We start from the raw sequence: 18,011 nt of genomic DNA, 5'->3' as shown, positions 1-18,011 counted from the left end.
ATCTTGTGAGTATTGAGAGCTCTCAAGTGGCGATTATCTTCACTTATCTTGGAGGCCAATCACACTCCAAGTGGCGTGTTCCACCTCTCAAATCCATCACATAAGCCTTCTCCTTCCTTCATCTATTCTTTCATTGTCATTCCATTTTTACTCCTTTGTATCATGTTCTTGTTTGGTTTTCCTTGTTTCCAATCAACAATTCTATTTTGGTTTCTTTTCCTTTTTCTTTAATTCCACACCTTCTAGCATCATTTTCACCTTATAATTGTCTTTTCCTTTTTCCTTTGTGAAATGAACCTTCACATCTACTTAACCACTTGGTTAAGTTAATGTCCAGGGGGGATTTTCCTAAGGTCTTCACTCTTAAATTCCTAAAATCTCAATCTAAGTAAAGTGTCACACCATAAAATAAACAATCATAAAATCAACTCACATCACTTACTTACTCCGACTCCGAACACTAAGTGATATTCTGAGTGCCAAACCGTGGCGAGGTGTTTTCCACTTTCTTCTAAAGGTTAGTCATGTCTTCTTCTGAGTCCTTACATTTTCCTTCTTCTTCTACATCATAAAAAATAACCCTTACCATTCCTAGTGAGGTTAGCAGGTATGTTGCTAGTTTCAGTCGAGCAGTCGACCGCCCCATCATTTTTGTTACGAGTAGATTGATCCTCATGTGACTGAGCAAATTACCATTTTTGAGGTTCATCTGTTGCGGATGAATTTATTTCTAATGTATCCATGTTAAAACCCGTCTCTTCTCAAGATGCGATTGTAGCCGATAGTTTTAGTCCTTCTAAGTGTGTTTGTCATGGTCAGGAAAATAGTCCCAAAGATTTCTTTTACGTTTATACTCGTCCTTTTACGGATTTACATATTATTACACTTCCTTTTGAAGATTTCATGATGGAGGTCCTTAAGATTCTCAACGTAATTCCGACTCAACTCCATCATAATTCTTGGACGGCTCTTTAAGCCTTTAGGCTTATTTGTTATTTATTCTGATTGAGGTCGTCCCCTCAATATTTTCTTTTTTACTATAATTCTCGTCTGACTCATCTTGAAGGTTGGCTTTCGTTATCGAGTTTCCCGGGTAGCATTCTTTTTACTCCCTTTACTTCATTATATAAAAAGTTTAAGGGTAGATATTTTAAAATCTTTGTGGAGCCGAACAATATACCTTATTTTTACGATTCCAGTGGTAAGCCTAAATTTCCTTTTCATTGGACTCGATCTCCCACCCACTATAAATCTTGGTCGAGGTCTTCAATGAGTTCACAAGATAAAAAAAATTTCACGTACCAGATCAACTCCCAAATAGGCTTCCTACTCGGAGGATTCTTTTTGTGTACCAATCGTCCCACCACTAGGTGGATTTTTCTGGTATGTAGAATTTAAATTGTTGTATTTCCCTTGGTTTGTTGACCGTGTTTAATTTGACATTTGTTTGTAGGCATAATGACTTAAACCAACCCTGAGGTGGTTAATATGATAAAGCAACTTCATCGCGGGATAAAGGCTCATTGGAGCTTGTTCGTGGTGGTTCGACCACTCCCATGATAGACTTGGTACCTCCTTCCAATGTCGAAGAGTCCCCCAGGAAGCATAAAAAAATGGGAAGGCTTGAACGATCTCCTCATCGATCTGCCCCTCAGTCCTCACCGGGTGTGGGCTTGGGGTCGTCTTCATTACTTGAGGAGAGCCTCAAGATCGCTCTAGGTGTGCAAGTTGCACTTACCCCCGCTGAAGAAGAGGTTGTTATCTCGATGCCTGTCGAGGACATGGTGTCGGTCATTGTCGAGACGGCCGCCGCCACAGGAAAATTAAAGGCAGAGTTGGCCGAGTCAACTAGCTCCCTGAAGGCGACCCTAGAGGTTGTGGGTGCCTTGGAAGAAGAATCCCGCCGAGTCAAGACCAAACTTGACAGCATGCGGTCCCAAAATGCTGCCCTGCAAACGGAGGTGAAAGATCTTGAGCAAAATTGTACTGAGATGACTTATGCTTAAGAAGAGTTGACGGGAGGGAAGAAGAGTTGTGGAAGAAGAGTTGGCTAACTATTAGTCTTTTCTTCTTCACATAGGCAAAGAAAGCTTTAATCAAGGCATCTATCAGGTGGCCTTTTTCCATGGTACCCCGGTCGAGGACGATCGTTTTGACAACTCAAAGGATGTTATCAACGACCAACTGGTATCTCAAGACGATGCCGACTAGGAGGAAGATGAAGATGAACAAGTTGAAGAGGTGTTCGTCCCTTTTTAACTTTGCTTTGTTTGTAATTTCTTTTTGTAACCCTTAGAGTGTGGGTTCCACTTTTTTTAATGAAATACATTTGGCTTTACCGAATTGACTTTCGATCAATCTTTGTTTTACGCTTTTGTTCATGTAATCAAGTACTCATCTCTTACTAAGTGGAATTTTGACCGAACATCTCTTAATAAGTTGAATCCAAATGCACGTTTTTTCTCTGCGTTTTTTTGTAAGTTTGAATTCTGACCGAATATTTTACTTTGTTCACTTTAATAAATTGAATTATGACCGCATTCTTTACTTTGCATTTTCTTTTTTAAGATCCGACCATGTAGAAGTATTTAAAAACCTTTTTGGTAAGTTGTTGGGAGGGACTGTCGTTTGAGACAAAGCTTCCTTACCCGAGCTAACTGTTAGATTTGTAGGCCTTAAATAAAAGGGGGGGGAGTGAATTGTATATAAAAAAAATTCACAAATAATGAAGGTATACTGAAGGTAAAAGAGAATCAATCAATTAGAAATTTGTTCAATCGAATTAAAAAAAATAGTTTTCACTTAACAACAAAAAATCAACCAGTTGTTTTTGTGAAACAATCAGTTGTTTATAGCAGCAGTGAATTGTATATAAAAGAAATTTCACAAATAATGAAGGTATACTGAAGGTAAAAGAGAATCAATCAATTAGAAATTTGTTCAATCGAATTAAAAAAAAATAGTTTTCACTTAACAACAAAAAATCAACCAGTTGTTTTTGTGAAACAATCGGTTGTTTATAGCAGCAGTTATAAAATTCAAGCAAAAAAAAATTTAAAGAGATAAGGGATAAAAAGATTCACACAATAAATTTATATTGGTTCACTCTTAGCCAAGAGCTTTATCCAGTCCCCATAAAACCTCTGAGTATTCCACTAACAATCAAAACACCTTAATTACAACACACACACACACCAAAGTGGTGATCTTGAACCCTTCAAGAACCCACACCACACCACCTTCACCACAAAATTCAAAACACCCTCTGAATTTGCACACCAATAGTTCTTATAGAAATACAATTGTTAAGAAAGAAAATGAATGAAAAGAAGAAATACAGTGCAATCATATTCCATGCTTAGAAAGAATCCAAAGCTTGAAGCAATCTTGGAAAAACTTGATTTGAAAGCAATAATCCGAATCAATAACAACCAGTAGCGTAAAACAACTTATATATACTCCAATCATTTAATGAAAGAGCCAAATCAGTTTTAAAACAGTTAAAACAGATTAAACTAACTTAACAAAATTCTGTTAAGAAATTCAAAAATCAATCAGTTGAATTTTTTATACAACCAATTGAATTAGTTTGACAACAAAGTCAACAAAAGTCAAGTTGTTTCAAATCCTTTTCAAAAACCTGTAAGTGTAAAACAACCAGTTGAAACGACAATTCAACAGGTGTATTTTCCACTTCTCTTTGAAAACACATATTTTCAAAAGGATTAAAATCAAACAACCTTGGATCAAATGTATAAGTGGATTACAAATTCAAACTACCCAAAACCAACACGCATAAGCAACAACAAAGTCTTCAAGCAATCTTCATAGATTTGGAGCCTATGTTCAACAATCTCCTTCTATTTGATGAAGACAAATCTCTGGTTTGATTGTGTTGTTCGATTGAATTTGAAAGCACCTGCAAAACAACAATTGTGCATGTACCAGATAGCAATAATACATAAGTTTACACAGCACCATTGAACAACTTTTCAACATATGATTTCCAGCAAGAAAACCACAAAAATCAGTGTCAAAAACTAGTGAAATAGGTGCAAAATCAGAGCAAAACAACAACAACTATAAACTAGATTTAAACTAGATAAAAAAAAACAGATAAGTAGCAGCAATTCAACACTGAAACCAGATAATTCTCCCCCTATTTGTCTTCACAAATCGAGTAAGACAAGAGAGAAGAACAAAATTAAGAAAGAATTTGAGAATCAAGAATATCCAACTCATGTCTTATGAAGAAAAATTTGTCCTTAGGCAGTGGCTTGGTGAATATATCTGCAAGTTGTCTTCAAGTTTCAATAAACTGAACTTCACAATCCCCATTGCTCACATCATCTCTTATAAAATGGTGGCAAATCTCAATGTGCTTTGTCTTTGATGCTGAATCTGATTTTTTGTGTGATTATTAGCACTTATGTTATCACAAAGCAAAGGCACCTTGATGAGAATCAAATAAAGGAGGCTTTTATTAATGGAGGAAGAGGACATCCACCCTCACATTTGAAGTTCTTCCTTCTAGTCTTCTCAAAATTAAAAGAAGACATAAAATAAAGATGAGTCCCAAGCCCAAAGCCCAAGCCCAAGCCCAAAGAGCCCAAGTCCATCCCATGAGGGGCAAGGCCAAGCTTTGAAATACTCTTGTATAGTTTTAGGAGGTGTGGTTATTAAATAAAGGAGTGTGAAAATGTAAAATAAAGTCACATTGTCCATGTGACTTAGGAGAGTGGTGTAGGTGTAGTTTTTAGGAGGTGTCATAGTAGAAAAATGTCACACCTTCCATGTGACTTGTTTTTGGTGGGAATTTCAAATGAGTTTTATTTGAAATTTCCCACCTATTTTTCAACACCTCTAGGCTATAAATAAAGGTGCTTAGCTTGTACAATTCAGATTTGAATTTTGATTAGAGAAACTATACTCAATTTTTGAGAGAGCATTGGAGAGCTTTGTGCCTTCCTCACTAGTCTTATCTTGAGAGTCCCGTGGTTACCTCAAGTGGCGGCTTGCACACTCATCTTGGAGTCACCATCCTCTAAGTGGCGTGATCATCCAACCATTCCTCCATCTTCATGAGCTTTCTCTTCTCCTTCCTTCCTTCTCTTGTTATATTCATGTCTTAGCTTGCTTCTTAGCTTTTTCTGTTCGGCACTTTTCAATTCCTTGTTGTTTTGCTTCGGTCTTTTTGTTTCTTTCGTTCATCTTTGCTTCTTCTTCATTTTCTAGCTTGTTTGTTCGGTGCATTTATGTTCTTAAGCATTTTTTTCGGTACCTTTGCTCTTTCACTCCATTTGTTCAGTTCAATTTAACAATACATGGAACTTCCATATGAGTTTGGGTTTTGGTACTAGTTTTGGTGAGTTCTTGATTATAGAACCTTGATCCAATTCTATCTTAAAGTGCCTATCTCATATCCAACTCAAGATGATTCCTAAGAATGTCAAGAATCATTCATATTGTGCTATTGGAATCATATCACACCTTGTTGACCTTCAATCCAAAGTCCTCTAGTTGTTGTTTGATCCAAAGAATTTGAGCACATCAGCTACCAGCAGCTATATATTCAGCTTCTGCTGTGAAAAGTGCCACACAAGCTTGCTTCTTGTTATGCCAAGATATGAGACTTTAACGAAGAAGATGACAAGTCCCACTTGTTCTTTTTCTATCTAGCTTACACCATGCAAAATCAGAATCAGAATAGCCAACCAAATGAATAGGAGAGTAAGAGGGATACTGATGTGAGTTGATTTTAGGTTGATTCATTAGGTGACACATTTTAGAATTAGGATCTGAATTCTTAAGCAATTAAGGTGAGAAATCTAAGGAAAATCCCCACTAGACATTAGCTTAACAAGTGTTAAGTAGATGTGAAGGTTCATTTCCAAAGATCAAAGGAAAAACACAAGTATAGGTGATTATGAATGACAAATGATGGTGCGGAATTAAGAACACAAGATAATTAATATGAACCGAATAAAAACACAATCTAAAGACAATGAACTGATTGAAAACATCATACAAACAAATTCAACTGATTAGAATCAAGAAACAACATCATTCTACCGATTGAAAACAAGAACAAATGAACAAGACATGTTTAGAATTTGATATGGAATGGAAATGGAATTAGAAGATGAATGATAGGGAAACTTATAAGGTTAAAGCAAAGGAATAGGTTCACGCCACTTGGAAGATGAATAGACTCCAAGATAAGTGAGGTTGCCGCCACTTGAGAACTCCCAAATTACTCACAAGATAAGACTAGGTTAAGAGAACAATTCTCACTACTCTCACACAAATTGTGTATAGTAACTTTACTTCAAATTCAATGTTATTTTACATGAGCCAGACACCTCTATTTATAGTGTGAGAGGGCTGAAATTTAGGTGAGAAAATTCAAATGAAAATTATTTGAAAATGGTGTCTAAAAACATGTCACATGGAAGGTGTGACTTTGTTTCTTCTTCTCATAAGCCCTAAACTCCTATCCACACCTCCCTTTTATGTTCTTTTTAAATCTACTCTAAAGAATTTACAAAAAGAGACACCAATTGATGCTCATCTACTATTGCTTGTGCCCTTGCTCTTTAGTAATCTTCTGAGGCATGATAGATGATGAAATCATGTGTTGGCTTGGGCCTCAGTTTGGGTTTGGGCTTTTGTTAGGCTTGGGCTTCAATGTTAAGAATACTAATAGGAAGAACTTCAAGTGTTTTGGTCATTGACCATTCCTCCTATTGATGGCATCTTTTTTGCTTGTTGATATGACCCTTCAAGGTTGGCATCCATGGTCATCTTCTTATGGATTTGGGTCGTATCAGATACCATAAACCAACAATGGTTGTGCCCTTGTGATATTTCAGAATTCGTTTTGCAGCTTTGAAGTGGGATTCTTTTGGATTGGATTGAAATCTAGCACAGAAACAAACTGCTAACATGATGTCTGGCCTGCTAGCAGTGAGATAAAGCAAATATCAATGAGGATATGCAAAGAGTTGTACGATAAGATAGTTGAGGTCATATCAAGACACATGGATGCTTTCGCGTGGTCATCCGTGGACATGCCCGGGATAGACCCAGACTTTTTATGCCATAGGCTTACTATGGATGAAAAGGTGAGGCTAGTGGTTTAGAGGAGGAGAAAGTTCAATGAGGATAAGTGCCTCATCAATAGAGAAGAGAATCAAAAGCTCATGAAGGCTTATCACATAAGGGAAATCCAATACCCTAAGTGGTTGGCAAATGATGTGTTGGTATAGAAGGCCAACGGGAAGTGGAGGATGTGCGTCAACTTCACTAACCTGAACAAGACTTGTCCCAAGGATTCCTATCCGCTTCCAACTATAGACTCCTTGGTGGACAAACCCTCGGGTTATCAGTTGTTGAGCTTCCTAGACGCATTCTCGAGGAATAACGAAATTCGTATGCACCTAAGGGATGAGAGGAAGACTTCCTTTATGGTTGAGTATGAAGCTACTGTTACAAGGTCATGCCCTTTGGCCTTAAGAATGCTGGCCCAACCTACCAGAGGTTGTTAGACAGTATCCTTGCCCCAATGCTTGGACAAAACATGCAAGCATATGTGGACGACATGGTCGTCACATCAGAAGAGAAAAACCAGCACGTTGCGGACATAGAGGAGTTATTCACAACATTAGCTAAGTATAACTTGAAGCTAAATCCAAAGAAGTGTATGTTTGGGGTAGAAGCAGGGAAGTTCCTGGGGTTCTTGCTGATTGAAAGGGGTATAAAGGCGAGCCCCGACAAATGTGTTGCCATCATGGGAATGAGGAGCCCTACCAACGTGAAGGAGGCCCAATAGCTAACTGAACGCATGGCAGCCCTGTCTCGTTTCTTGTTAGTCGGTGGAGATGCGGGGTACCCATACTTCCAATGCCTCAAGAAGAACAATCGGTTTGTGTGGACTGAGTGTGAAAAATCCTTCACCAAGTTGAAAGAGTACTTGGCCAGTCTCCCTATTCTTGGTAAGCCGCTTCCAGGTACCCCCATTCGTCTTTATTTTGTGATCACAGATCGAGCGATCAACTTGGTCATTGTGCAAGATCAAAATAAGGTCCAGAAGCCGATCTACTTTGTGAGTAAGGTGTTGCATGGACCAGAGACATGGTACAAGGCCATTGAGAAGGTTTCCTTAAGTATGGTATTCACAGCTTGGCGACTTCGCCACCATTTTTAGAGCTTCACCGTGATTGTGATGACTAACCTGCCCATTCGCAAGGTCCTCCAAAAGCCCGACATGGCAGGTCGGATGGTCCGCTGGGCAGTTGAATTGTCAGAGTTTGAAATACAGTATGAGCCTCGAGGGCCAATTAAGGGGCATGTGTATGTTGACTTCACGGTAGAGCTTTCATCTAAAGGTCCCCAACCTGATCCCAATGACTTCCAGTGGGTCCTTTCGGTGGATGGATCCTCCAATCAACAGGGGAGTGGATTAGGGTCACTTTAGAAGGGCCAAGTGGGTTGTTAATCGAGCAAGCCTTGAGGTTCACTATCAAAGCCAACAACAACCAAGCTGAGTATGAAGCCTTGTAGCAGGGATGTTGCCAACCAAGGAGTTGGGTGCTCGGAATTTGTTTGTGAAGAGTGACTCATTGCTTGTTACTGGGCAAGTCACGGGTAAGTACTAGGCCAAGGATCCACAGTTAGCCTCATATCTCAGGTATGTCATGCTTATGAAAGCAACTTTCTCTATGTTTGAGCTCATTCATGCCCTTAGAGAGAAGAACTCCCGAGTAGACCTGTTGTCCAAACTGGCAAGCTCAGGGAAGGGAGGTTGACAGAGGTCAGTCATTCAGGAGACCTTGAAGTCACTAAAGACCGCTGAAGGGGGACCAGCCGAGATCAGTCACGTAGAGATCTTGGGGGTAGGCCTAGGAAAGGGAAGAAAGCATCGGTCGTTGACTCAGGAGACCTTAAAGGTTGCAGGTCGACACTATAGAGATGTGGATAACCCCTTACCAACGTTACCTAGCTGATTGGATGCTTCCTGCAGAACCTACAGAGGCCAAATAAGTTAAGAGGAATGCGGGGAAGTATACCTTGATAAATGGTAAGTTGTTTTGTCATGGTTATACCCACCCAATCCTCAATTGCGTAAGCAGGGATCAGTGCACCCGTATCATGGAAGAGCTTCACGAAGGCATTTGTGGAAGCCATATCAGAGGAAGGGCTCTTTCGTTGAAGGTCGTCCGAGCTGGGTATTATTGGCCGACTATAAAGAAGGATTGCGTGAAGCATGCACAACGATGTGAGTAGTGTCAGAAGCATGCTGATTGGCATCACGCACCAACTGAGGAGTTGCGGTCAATTTATAGCCTATGGTCTTTCCATACTTGGGGAATAGACATCTTAAGTCCTTTCCCTGTGGCGATACGTCAAATGAAGTGTCTCTTAGTGGCCATCGAATACTTCACCAAGTGGATTGAAGCCGAGCCAGTCACACAAATAACTACTCACAAGGTGCAGCATTTTGTGTGCAAGAATACTGTATGCCGTTTTTGGATTCCTAAACACCTAGTGTTTGACAACGGAGCCCAATTCGCTAGTCAACAATTGTGTAAGTTATGCTTGGAGCTTGGCATAAAGCAGATATTCGCCTCAGTAGAACATCCTCAAACAAATGGCCAGGTTCAGTCAGCCAATAGAGTCTTGCTGAGAGGGTTGAAGAGGAAGTTAGAGAAGGCCAAAGGAATTTGGTCAGAAGAAGTTCCTCGGATTTTGTGGGCTTATCACACCACACCTCAGTCAACAACCAAGGAGACACCTTTTAGTTTGGTATATGGGATAAATGCCATGATACCAGTAGAGATTCAAGAAAACTCTCTTCAATTCCAGACCTTCATTATTGAAGAGTCTAACGAAGGAAGGAAGGTGAACTTGGATTTGCTAGACGAAGTATAGGAACATACCTGCATTAACTCGGAGGCTCAAAAGAGAAGGGTGGAGTTTAGGAAAAAGTCCAAGAGGAAACCTCGGCAGTTCCAGGTTGTCAGCTTGGTGATGCGAAAGGCCCACCCCTACTAGTTAGAGAACAAGTTATCTCTGAAGTGGACTGGCCCATTTTGTGTAGTCGAGGTGCTTGGGAAGGAGGCGTACAGGCTAGAAACCCTAGAGGGGGGAGCCATTCCTCGAACGTGGAACACAACAAATCTCAAGTTTTATTTCAGCTAAGATATTTTGGTTTAATGCTTTCTTTTGAACAATGTGATGATGAGGATGACACTCTTTTTCCCTTGAAGATGTTTTTTAATGAGGTCATCTAATGATAAGTTTGTTCTTGAAAGATGATGCATTAGTTTTGTTTATTTGTTTAGAGTTAGCACATGGTAGGACGATCTGTCTTGGTAAGATTATCCAAGTAAGCGCTTTGTGTGTAAATTGATTACATATTGACAGATAAGACTACCTGTCTCGATAAAATGATATGAGTAGGCGCCCTGTGTGTAAATTGATTATATATTCTTAGGTAAGACGACCTGTCTTGGTAGGGTTATCCGAGTAGGCACCCTGTGTGTAGATTGATTGACTATTGACAAATAAGATGACCTGTCTCGGTAAAATGATCCAAGAAGGCGCCCTGTGTGTGAAGTGATTATCTATCATCAGGTAAGATGACCTAACTCAGTGTGCGAGCGATCACCCGAGTTCAGGCGCTATGTGGAATGATTAAGTAATGCACAGTGGAATTGTTCGCTTATGTTTACGATAAATTGGGGTTAAATTGGGGTATGAGTGAGTATTCGAGTTTAGATACCCTAAGAGATTAATGAATCATTCTTAGCATAGGATGAGATAACCAAGCTTAGAAAGGTGTGGTTATCCGAGTATGTGTTATGCGAAGCAATGCTTGGCGAAGTCAAGGTATTTAACCCTTGCCCAAGTCTGTGAAATGCACTTATATTCGTCGAGAATGAACATCGGCTCGTTGCGGCTGTGGGGTATAGCTCATCAAAAGGTTAGTTCTTTGATAACCCCATGATTTCTCATGCTCAGTTTGTGCATTGAATTCTTGTTATTTTTATCACTTCGGGCTCAGAGAGTTAGCATAAGTGTTAAATTGATAAGTTAGCAGTGGTTGTTATACTTGGGCTAGTCGAAGTTTGCTAAGTTAAATAACGAGGCATGCACTAGCTTAAGCTAGAAGGAGTCTATTATGGCATGCATTTGCAAAGTTTCCAAAGCATCTATACATGACAAGGTAACTAAACGATAAAGAGTAAAAGTGTTGACAAATAAAAAAAACGTTGCATTGTTCAAAATGTTTAGAGGCTTACAAACAAATGAAGGGCAAGACTACTCATCCCTTAATTGACCATCGACCACAGTTTTACCCCAGGCCAAGTTGGGAATAGTCAATTTCAAGGTGGAGTCCTAAAGCTTGTTTGATGGCCGCCTCAAATCCTACAAGGTAGACTTGGGGAGTGTCTTGTTTGCATGCTTCAGTCTCTTTGGCAAATTCTTCATCTTTTTGAGTCAGCTCTCCTTTGAGCTTATCGACCTCAGCCAAGAGTCTGTCCCTTTCTGCAGCAGCCTCCTTGGTCGTCTCGGCCAAGTGTCGCTCAACTTCCTGTTGTGAATTTTTGGTGTGTTGGAGCTCACTTTGCAGGAGTCTCATCTCTTTGCGGAGCTCAGAGATCTCCTGGGCCTTCAAGTCCTCTACTGCCCTCCTCTCTTTCATTTTGTCCGCAACCAAGCAACTTGTGGCAAGGGCTTGGGCGAGTTGTCTTATGGCATCACGAACCAAGTTGTCTTCGTCGTGAGCCACAAGCCTTTCTTCTTCCCGAGCTCTCTGTTTCGCCTTCTCGGACAACCATCATATTTCGAGGAAGAGTCTGGCCTTCAGAGGGAGCAACATGGTGAGAGGGAGCACGCCCATCCGAGAAAGAGTGCTCGATAAGGGCAGCGACTGCCTTCCTCTTTCTTGTAAAGACCAGCCCAGAGGTGGTTTCCTCATCGTCAGTTGGAGCTTAGATGGTGGTAACAGCAAGTTTAAGCTTTTGTGTGGACACGATGGCAGAAACCCTCATCCTCTTAGCAATATCCTCTAACTCTTTCTTATTGAATTTGGACAACATTTTTCCTGCAAAGAAAAAAAAAGTTAATGGTTAGTGTTGAAGGCAAAGGTTCGTTTCACTAAGGGTAGGGAATGGGGAGTACCAGTATAAAGCCTTTAGAGCACCAAGAGTGAACTCTTTGCTTAGGAGGAAGGTGGTGTCAAGGACAATCTTCAGGCTCGACAGAAACTTGCAAACCTCTTGATCTTAGGGGGGCAGGTCTTCCAGGCACTAAGCACCCTGGAATCGTGGCTCTTTGGTCCAATATAAAGGGAACCCGTCCAGAAGGTTCGGATTCCTCTTGTTACATCGAAATTTTAGAAATATACCTTTGAAGTTTTAATATGAAGATGGGAAAAGGGTGAACAAAGCCCTTCCAGACACACCATTGAAAGATACCCATAATTGGCAGCCCAAGCGTTTGGCCTCAAAAAAGTAGAGAAAAACTTCCACAATTGGCGAAACGTCGAGCTGGGAACAATGAATGGAGAAGGCACAAATAAATGCCCAGCTATTTGGGTGTAGCTGGGCAGGAGCCACATTTAGCTCGGTCAACAACTCTTTTTCAAAACTGGTTAAGGGAAGGCATAAAAGAACTTTTTTGAAAACGGTTATGTAGAAGAAACAAAATGCACCCTTAGGGTCTGAGGATTCATCATCGCATATTGGCTCATCCTCCCTACACGGAACTATGTTCAACCTATCATCAATGACAACCACTCTTTCTTAAGGGTTACGATAAGTTCATGCGAGGTATACGAAGATGTTTCCTCTAAAAGGTTTTGGGGTGCCTAGGGATACGAGGCTTTGTAATCCATTTGCATATTATATCTAAAACACAAACATAAACAAATACAAACATCATTCAGACCAGGTAGTATGAGCAAATCAAGAACACAGATGAAAGCACATTTTAAATTCATGGAATGCAATCAGCAATAATGATCAGCAGAAAGCAGTGAATCAGGGAAATTCTCAGCTCAAGCAATATGATTAACAATATGAATGCTCGAAGATGAGCTCAGGAAGCATAATCGACGAGTTGAATGCTTGATGATGGAGAATGGTAAAGAGGAAATACATGTTATGATGAGTGGATGAGAAAAAGTTTTCTTTGCCGTAGAAGATCTTGATGGAGCAAGAGGAAGAGGAAAGCTCTGGAAAGAAGTTTTGAGAGTGCAAAGAGTTTTCTGAAGAGTGAAAGATAGCATAAGGAAGAAGACATGAGGAGAGGGTTTTAGTAATTTTTATGGAATGAAACACTAAAATGATAGTAAGTTTTCGAACGTTGGGAATGTCAAACGGCAATGCTTTCCCTCCGTTGATGGAGGTGACACATGTACACTTGGGATTGAGTGTGGTGAGATGTCACCTCAGAAATGCTTTGTGCACCGCCACACCTACTCGTGAGAAACCGTCAGGTCAACTGCCAAAGCTCTGCGCTTAGCTAAGCTCAGCTCGAGCCTGAGGAGCTTGTGTACCGGGCATGAGTGCTTGGGATCTCAGGACCTCGGTCTAGGCATGTGGGTAGATCAACTCGGTTATTGGGTCCAAAGGGTGGGTCATGAGTTTGGCCCAGTTATATTGGTAAGCCCAATGGAGAATAATTAAAATAATAAGTTTTGTCATATATTGGTTGTTAGTTAAATATATATATAAATATATTCATTTAGTGGTTAGAATAAAATATATGTCAATATATTGGTAGTTGTTAACTGAATAACATATGCATAAAGTTGTTACTTGAAAAGATAAAGTTGTAAAGCACCCGAGAATAAAAGTGCATGAGATTCTCTTCTATTGTAGCACCGTGAGTGAAGGTTCCCATGAACAAAATGTTTTTCTGTTACGTATGCTTTCGGTTGAGATTAGATTCTCGTGGGTGAAAGTTGTTAAACGAATAAGCTATAAAAGGGGCTTGAGACCCCAGGTGGAGGTACGATGTTTCTGAATACTAAACTAAAACTGAATACTTATCTTATTTCCGTAAACTCTCACTGACTTGATCGTTGGAGTGTGATCAACAAGTAGAGCCCCCTCTGTCCCAACAAAGCCACGTTCCAGTACTACGAGAAGACACATAATAGAATCTAGAGGAGACAGGTTAAGAGCAGAGCTTTCCACTCAAGTCAACTGACGTGAAAGTCAATTGGCGAGAACAAATATCACAATCAAAGTTATAAGTTTTATTCCCATGAGAGTAATTGTTGGAGAAAAATTGTTGTAGATAATATTAATTGTCCAATGGTGACAGAGGCCAATAACCAATGATGTGTGAATTAGAAGAAAAAAAATATGTATTGGTAGGACCCACACGACCGAGCCTATGATTCGGCACTTGGTCCAACCCGACCGACACTACAAAGATCAGCGATCAAGAGCTAGGTAATGCACTTCTAAACATGACCAAACTCCCTAATCTAGCCTAATAAGAAAAAAACTCATGATAATCATATAAATAGACACAAATTTCAAGAATCAGATACATCAATATACAATGTTAAGGGTACCGAGTGCCGAATACTAAATTCTTACTTGAACGTCGGAGTGTCTTTTGCAGGTACCATCTAAGCCTGAATTTTGCAGAGACCGAGAGGTAGAGAGACGAAAGGAGAGCATGAAATTCGTTTGGAGAAGAAGGGAAAGTTGACCGACCGACCGAGAAGGAGTCCCAATAATTCTCTTTGTTCCAACTCCATTCGGGAATAAAATATATCTATAATGATCGTGGGTTGTGAATTGCCATAAGAATGATGAACTAAGGACATTGGTATACTAATAAGTGATGCGAACTCATTGTTTAATTTTTTATTGTTAACTTTTAATTTTTATTGTTTATTTATTTCCTAACTTTTACTTTACTCTAAAAAATAATTTGTTTTTCTAAGAAACATGTTTATGTATTTTTTTTTTCGTATAAAAATATTTTTTTTTTATTTTATATTATTCTACAAAACCAATTTTTCATTATAACAAGTGCATAATGAATATATATATATATAATTATATTATTACGATATAATAAATAGACCGAATTAAAATAAAATTCACATTAAAATAAAATATTGTAATTAAAACGCAAATACATTGATAAGTGGTCGGAATTATAATATGCTTTCTATTCTTTAGTAACCATATATAACATTTGCAGAAAAACTAGTAACCAAAGTTTCAGTAACACTGGAAAAGAGACTCTACTTGCACTTTAAGTGTAGAAATAATTTATTGATCAAGTAAAAAAAAACTAAAGCAATAAAAGATATTAAAAAAATTATGGTATTAATTAACCACAAGAATTTAGAAATGCAAGAAAAGAAGAGGAAAAAAGGAGTGTGCAACTGTCTTCTCTTTCATTTGGCTGATCAACCAGAAAGAAAAATAGGAGTATGGAAAAGTATCACGTAAATATAAATGGCTAATGTGATAGTATTTTTGTTAAATATTAAACTTTAGATTATCTAGTATATCAAAATTCTAAAATATTAAAATATTAAAATAATTGGAATCATACAAAAATAGCAGAACTAAAATCAATTTTTGACGTTTAAAAATATAAGTAAGCAAATTATAAACTTTTGAGTCAGACACCCATATAAGAAAACAAATATTTGCAAGGAAGCTTGGGTTTTGAGAGAAAGAAATGAGCATCCTTCTCTTTTACACAAGTGGTTCAACATTGAGTAAGAGTTGTTTATCATCATAATACTTTATAAAGAGAGAAAAAAAGTTAAACAAAAACAAGTTGTGGAATCTTTAAAATTGTCTTTCTCAGTAGCCATATTGACTTGAGATGAGTGGAGGAGAGGTTGCCACTTGCCATGCCCCATTATTTGGATTCCTTTTGTAAAACCATGATAACTTTCTACAACCATGTGCTTCTCACACAAGTTCATAGCAAAATATTCTTCTACAACTACTATAGTCAGGAATCAAGCAGACAATTAATCATGCTCTTTGATCTTTTAAGCATCAATTTCCTGTAATTAGTAGTTTAGGTATTCTCACTAACATTATAATTACTCTCAACTGATTAATCCTAGTTATTCATTAAAAAAAACTCCATGGACATGTTTACATGAATAACTCACATCATATATATGTCTTTGTTTTCCTTATGCATATCTTACTTTCAAAAAGACAATCTTATTTAAAGTACTGTCCAGATATATGCATATATTGATGAAAATTTATCCAAATCTTAATTTACTATGTTCTGAAAGAGTGAATAACTTCTTTCACTAAACCTAAGCTTAGTTGAAATGTGTTAAAATGTCAATCAAACTAAACTTATGTGCTTTTCTATTAATTTAGAGTGTGAAATATGGATAAATTTACATTGGAAGTATAAACATACACACAGATAAATCCAACAAACACTTACAAGACAAAAATCTAAGATTTTTCTTGGGATGTTACACTTTACAACAGCAAATTAATCATACTTCTCCCTCCACAAGTACACAAGAAAGAAGAGCCAGGAGGTGGCCAATGCAATGTCCCCAACAGCATGTCTAGGCCAGTCATGGGCAAGATCTTCAAGCTTCCTCCCAAAGTAGAATCTCCACACTGCCATAGATATGTGAAGAAACACGCACCCTTTGGCAAAGAAAGTTTGGAACTCCCAGTCCTTAACACATGCTACCATGAACACAAGGAACCCAATTGTGAACAACAGCAAGCCAGAGAAGGAATCTGAGGTTTGAATCAGTAACTGATCATATGGTGTTGACCCTTGAAGCTTGCTTGCAGTCTTTGGTCCATGCCCCAGCACACAAATCTCTTTGGAGTAAAACACCATCAGGGCCCCACAAGTCAAAGCTATTGCAGAATGCAGAACACATATTAGGAAAAAGCAAGAAGAACCCATTGCTCCAAATTCCAAAAACCTTACTTTTTTTCACACTCAATTCAGCTTCTTCCCCAGTAAAGGCAGTTGAAACTTCAAGCTCTAGTTACTTCACTTACCACAACTATAGTAATAGTAATAACAACAATAGAACCAAACCTGATTCCAGTTTGAAGCATGCTAACTTTTATGGAATCACCCTTTAGAATTTCAACCATAACAAACCAGAAGATACAATAGATCACGGCTTAGTCCACTCAACTTTTCAGACATAGTATCAAAAGGAAGCTGAAGTTCACCTTGATCACAATTTGTTGACAGATTTCAACTAACCAAGTTCAATTTGGAACATAAAGTGTGTTCATCTTCAGTGTAAAGGCTGAGAGGACTTACATAGAGAAGGAGAGAGGAATAGAGGAATTGAGTATACAAAGATCTGGATGAACCAAAGTTGATTGTTATGTTACCATAAAGGCCTCATAAATTGGATCCATATTTCATGCAGATATTGCCATGATTTTCTGGTAGCCTCCTTTCTTGTTTGTTCCACTAAGCAATTAATCGAATGCTTGGTGGGTCATAGAAATGGGTCTACATGAGATTATTCAGAAAATCTTGTCGTTATATTTGGCCTTTTCAAACTTGTAGGCCACATTTTGTATATTTGTCAAAATACTAAAGGGGCTTTCATGTGTAGACATCATTCATAATTTTGTGCTTATTTAATCTTAGGGATAAGTATGCCAGAAATCTATGATCTGCCACACGAATTCTAATTATCTTCTTTTGTTTTATTGTGTGTGTGGCCGTGTGTAGAAATTCTACTCCTATACATTTTTATATCTTTTATAATTGGGAGAAATAAAAATGAAAGACGTGTCGGAGAAAGATAAACAGGGGAAAAAATTAACAAAAAATTATAAAAATATACTGTGGGAGTAATTAATATAACTCTTGTATTCTCTTAAATTGTTCAAAAAAATATATATTTGTGAGAAATCGTTGTATATTCTTAGAATAGTTATCAATAATTACATAAAAAGGACAGTTATATGTAGATATTCTGATAAGATATGATCACC

The 18,011-nt window shown here is 38.5% G+C and overlaps 2 protein-coding genes across 2 annotated transcripts; one reads left to right on the top strand and one right to left on the bottom strand.

Moving 5' to 3' along the window:
* The first annotated feature begins 7,843 nt into the window (after window positions 1-7,843).
* Window positions 7,844-8,476, top strand: LOC137834111 (uncharacterized). Its single transcript, XM_068642174.1, has 2 exons — window positions 7,844-8,155; window positions 8,249-8,476. Exons 1-2 carry the CDS (start codon window positions 7,844-7,846, stop codon window positions 8,474-8,476), a joined length of 540 nt encoding a protein of 179 aa, XP_068498275.1.
* Window positions 8,477-16,355: 7,879 nt separating this feature from the next.
* LOC137835273 (uncharacterized) lies at window positions 16,356-17,559 on the bottom strand. Its single transcript, XM_068643705.1, has one exon. It carries the CDS (start codon window positions 16,948-16,950, stop codon window positions 16,516-16,518), a length of 435 nt encoding a protein of 144 aa, XP_068499806.1. The 5' UTR covers window positions 16,951-17,559; the 3' UTR covers window positions 16,356-16,515.
* Between the last annotated feature and the right edge of the window lie 452 nt (window positions 17,560-18,011).

The sequence above is a fragment of the Phaseolus vulgaris genome, chromosome 5 (assembly GCF_000499845.2).
Source record: "Phaseolus vulgaris cultivar G19833 chromosome 5, P. vulgaris v2.0, whole genome shotgun sequence".
NCBI lineage: Eukaryota > Viridiplantae > Streptophyta > Magnoliopsida > Fabales > Fabaceae > Phaseolus > Phaseolus vulgaris.
The sequence above is the reverse complement of the archived record's forward strand: the minus strand, read 5'-3'. Positions and strand labels throughout refer to the sequence as shown.

What these genes read in the sequence shown, in the direction of transcription:
- LOC137834111 (XM_068642174.1), top strand. Translation starts at nt 7,844, where the DNA reads ATGGCAGCCCTGTCTCGTTTCTTGTTAGTCGGTGGAGATGCGGGGTAC. An exon ending in GGTACAAGGCCATTGAGAAG is followed by an intron (nt 8,156 to 8,248) that starts GTTTCCTTAAGT and finishes CCCATTCGCAAG; the next exon opens with GTCCTCCAAAAGCCCGACAT.
- LOC137835273 (XM_068643705.1), bottom strand. Translation starts at nt 16,950, where the DNA reads ATGGGTTCTTCTTGCTTTTTCCTAATATGTGTTCTGCATTCTGCAATA.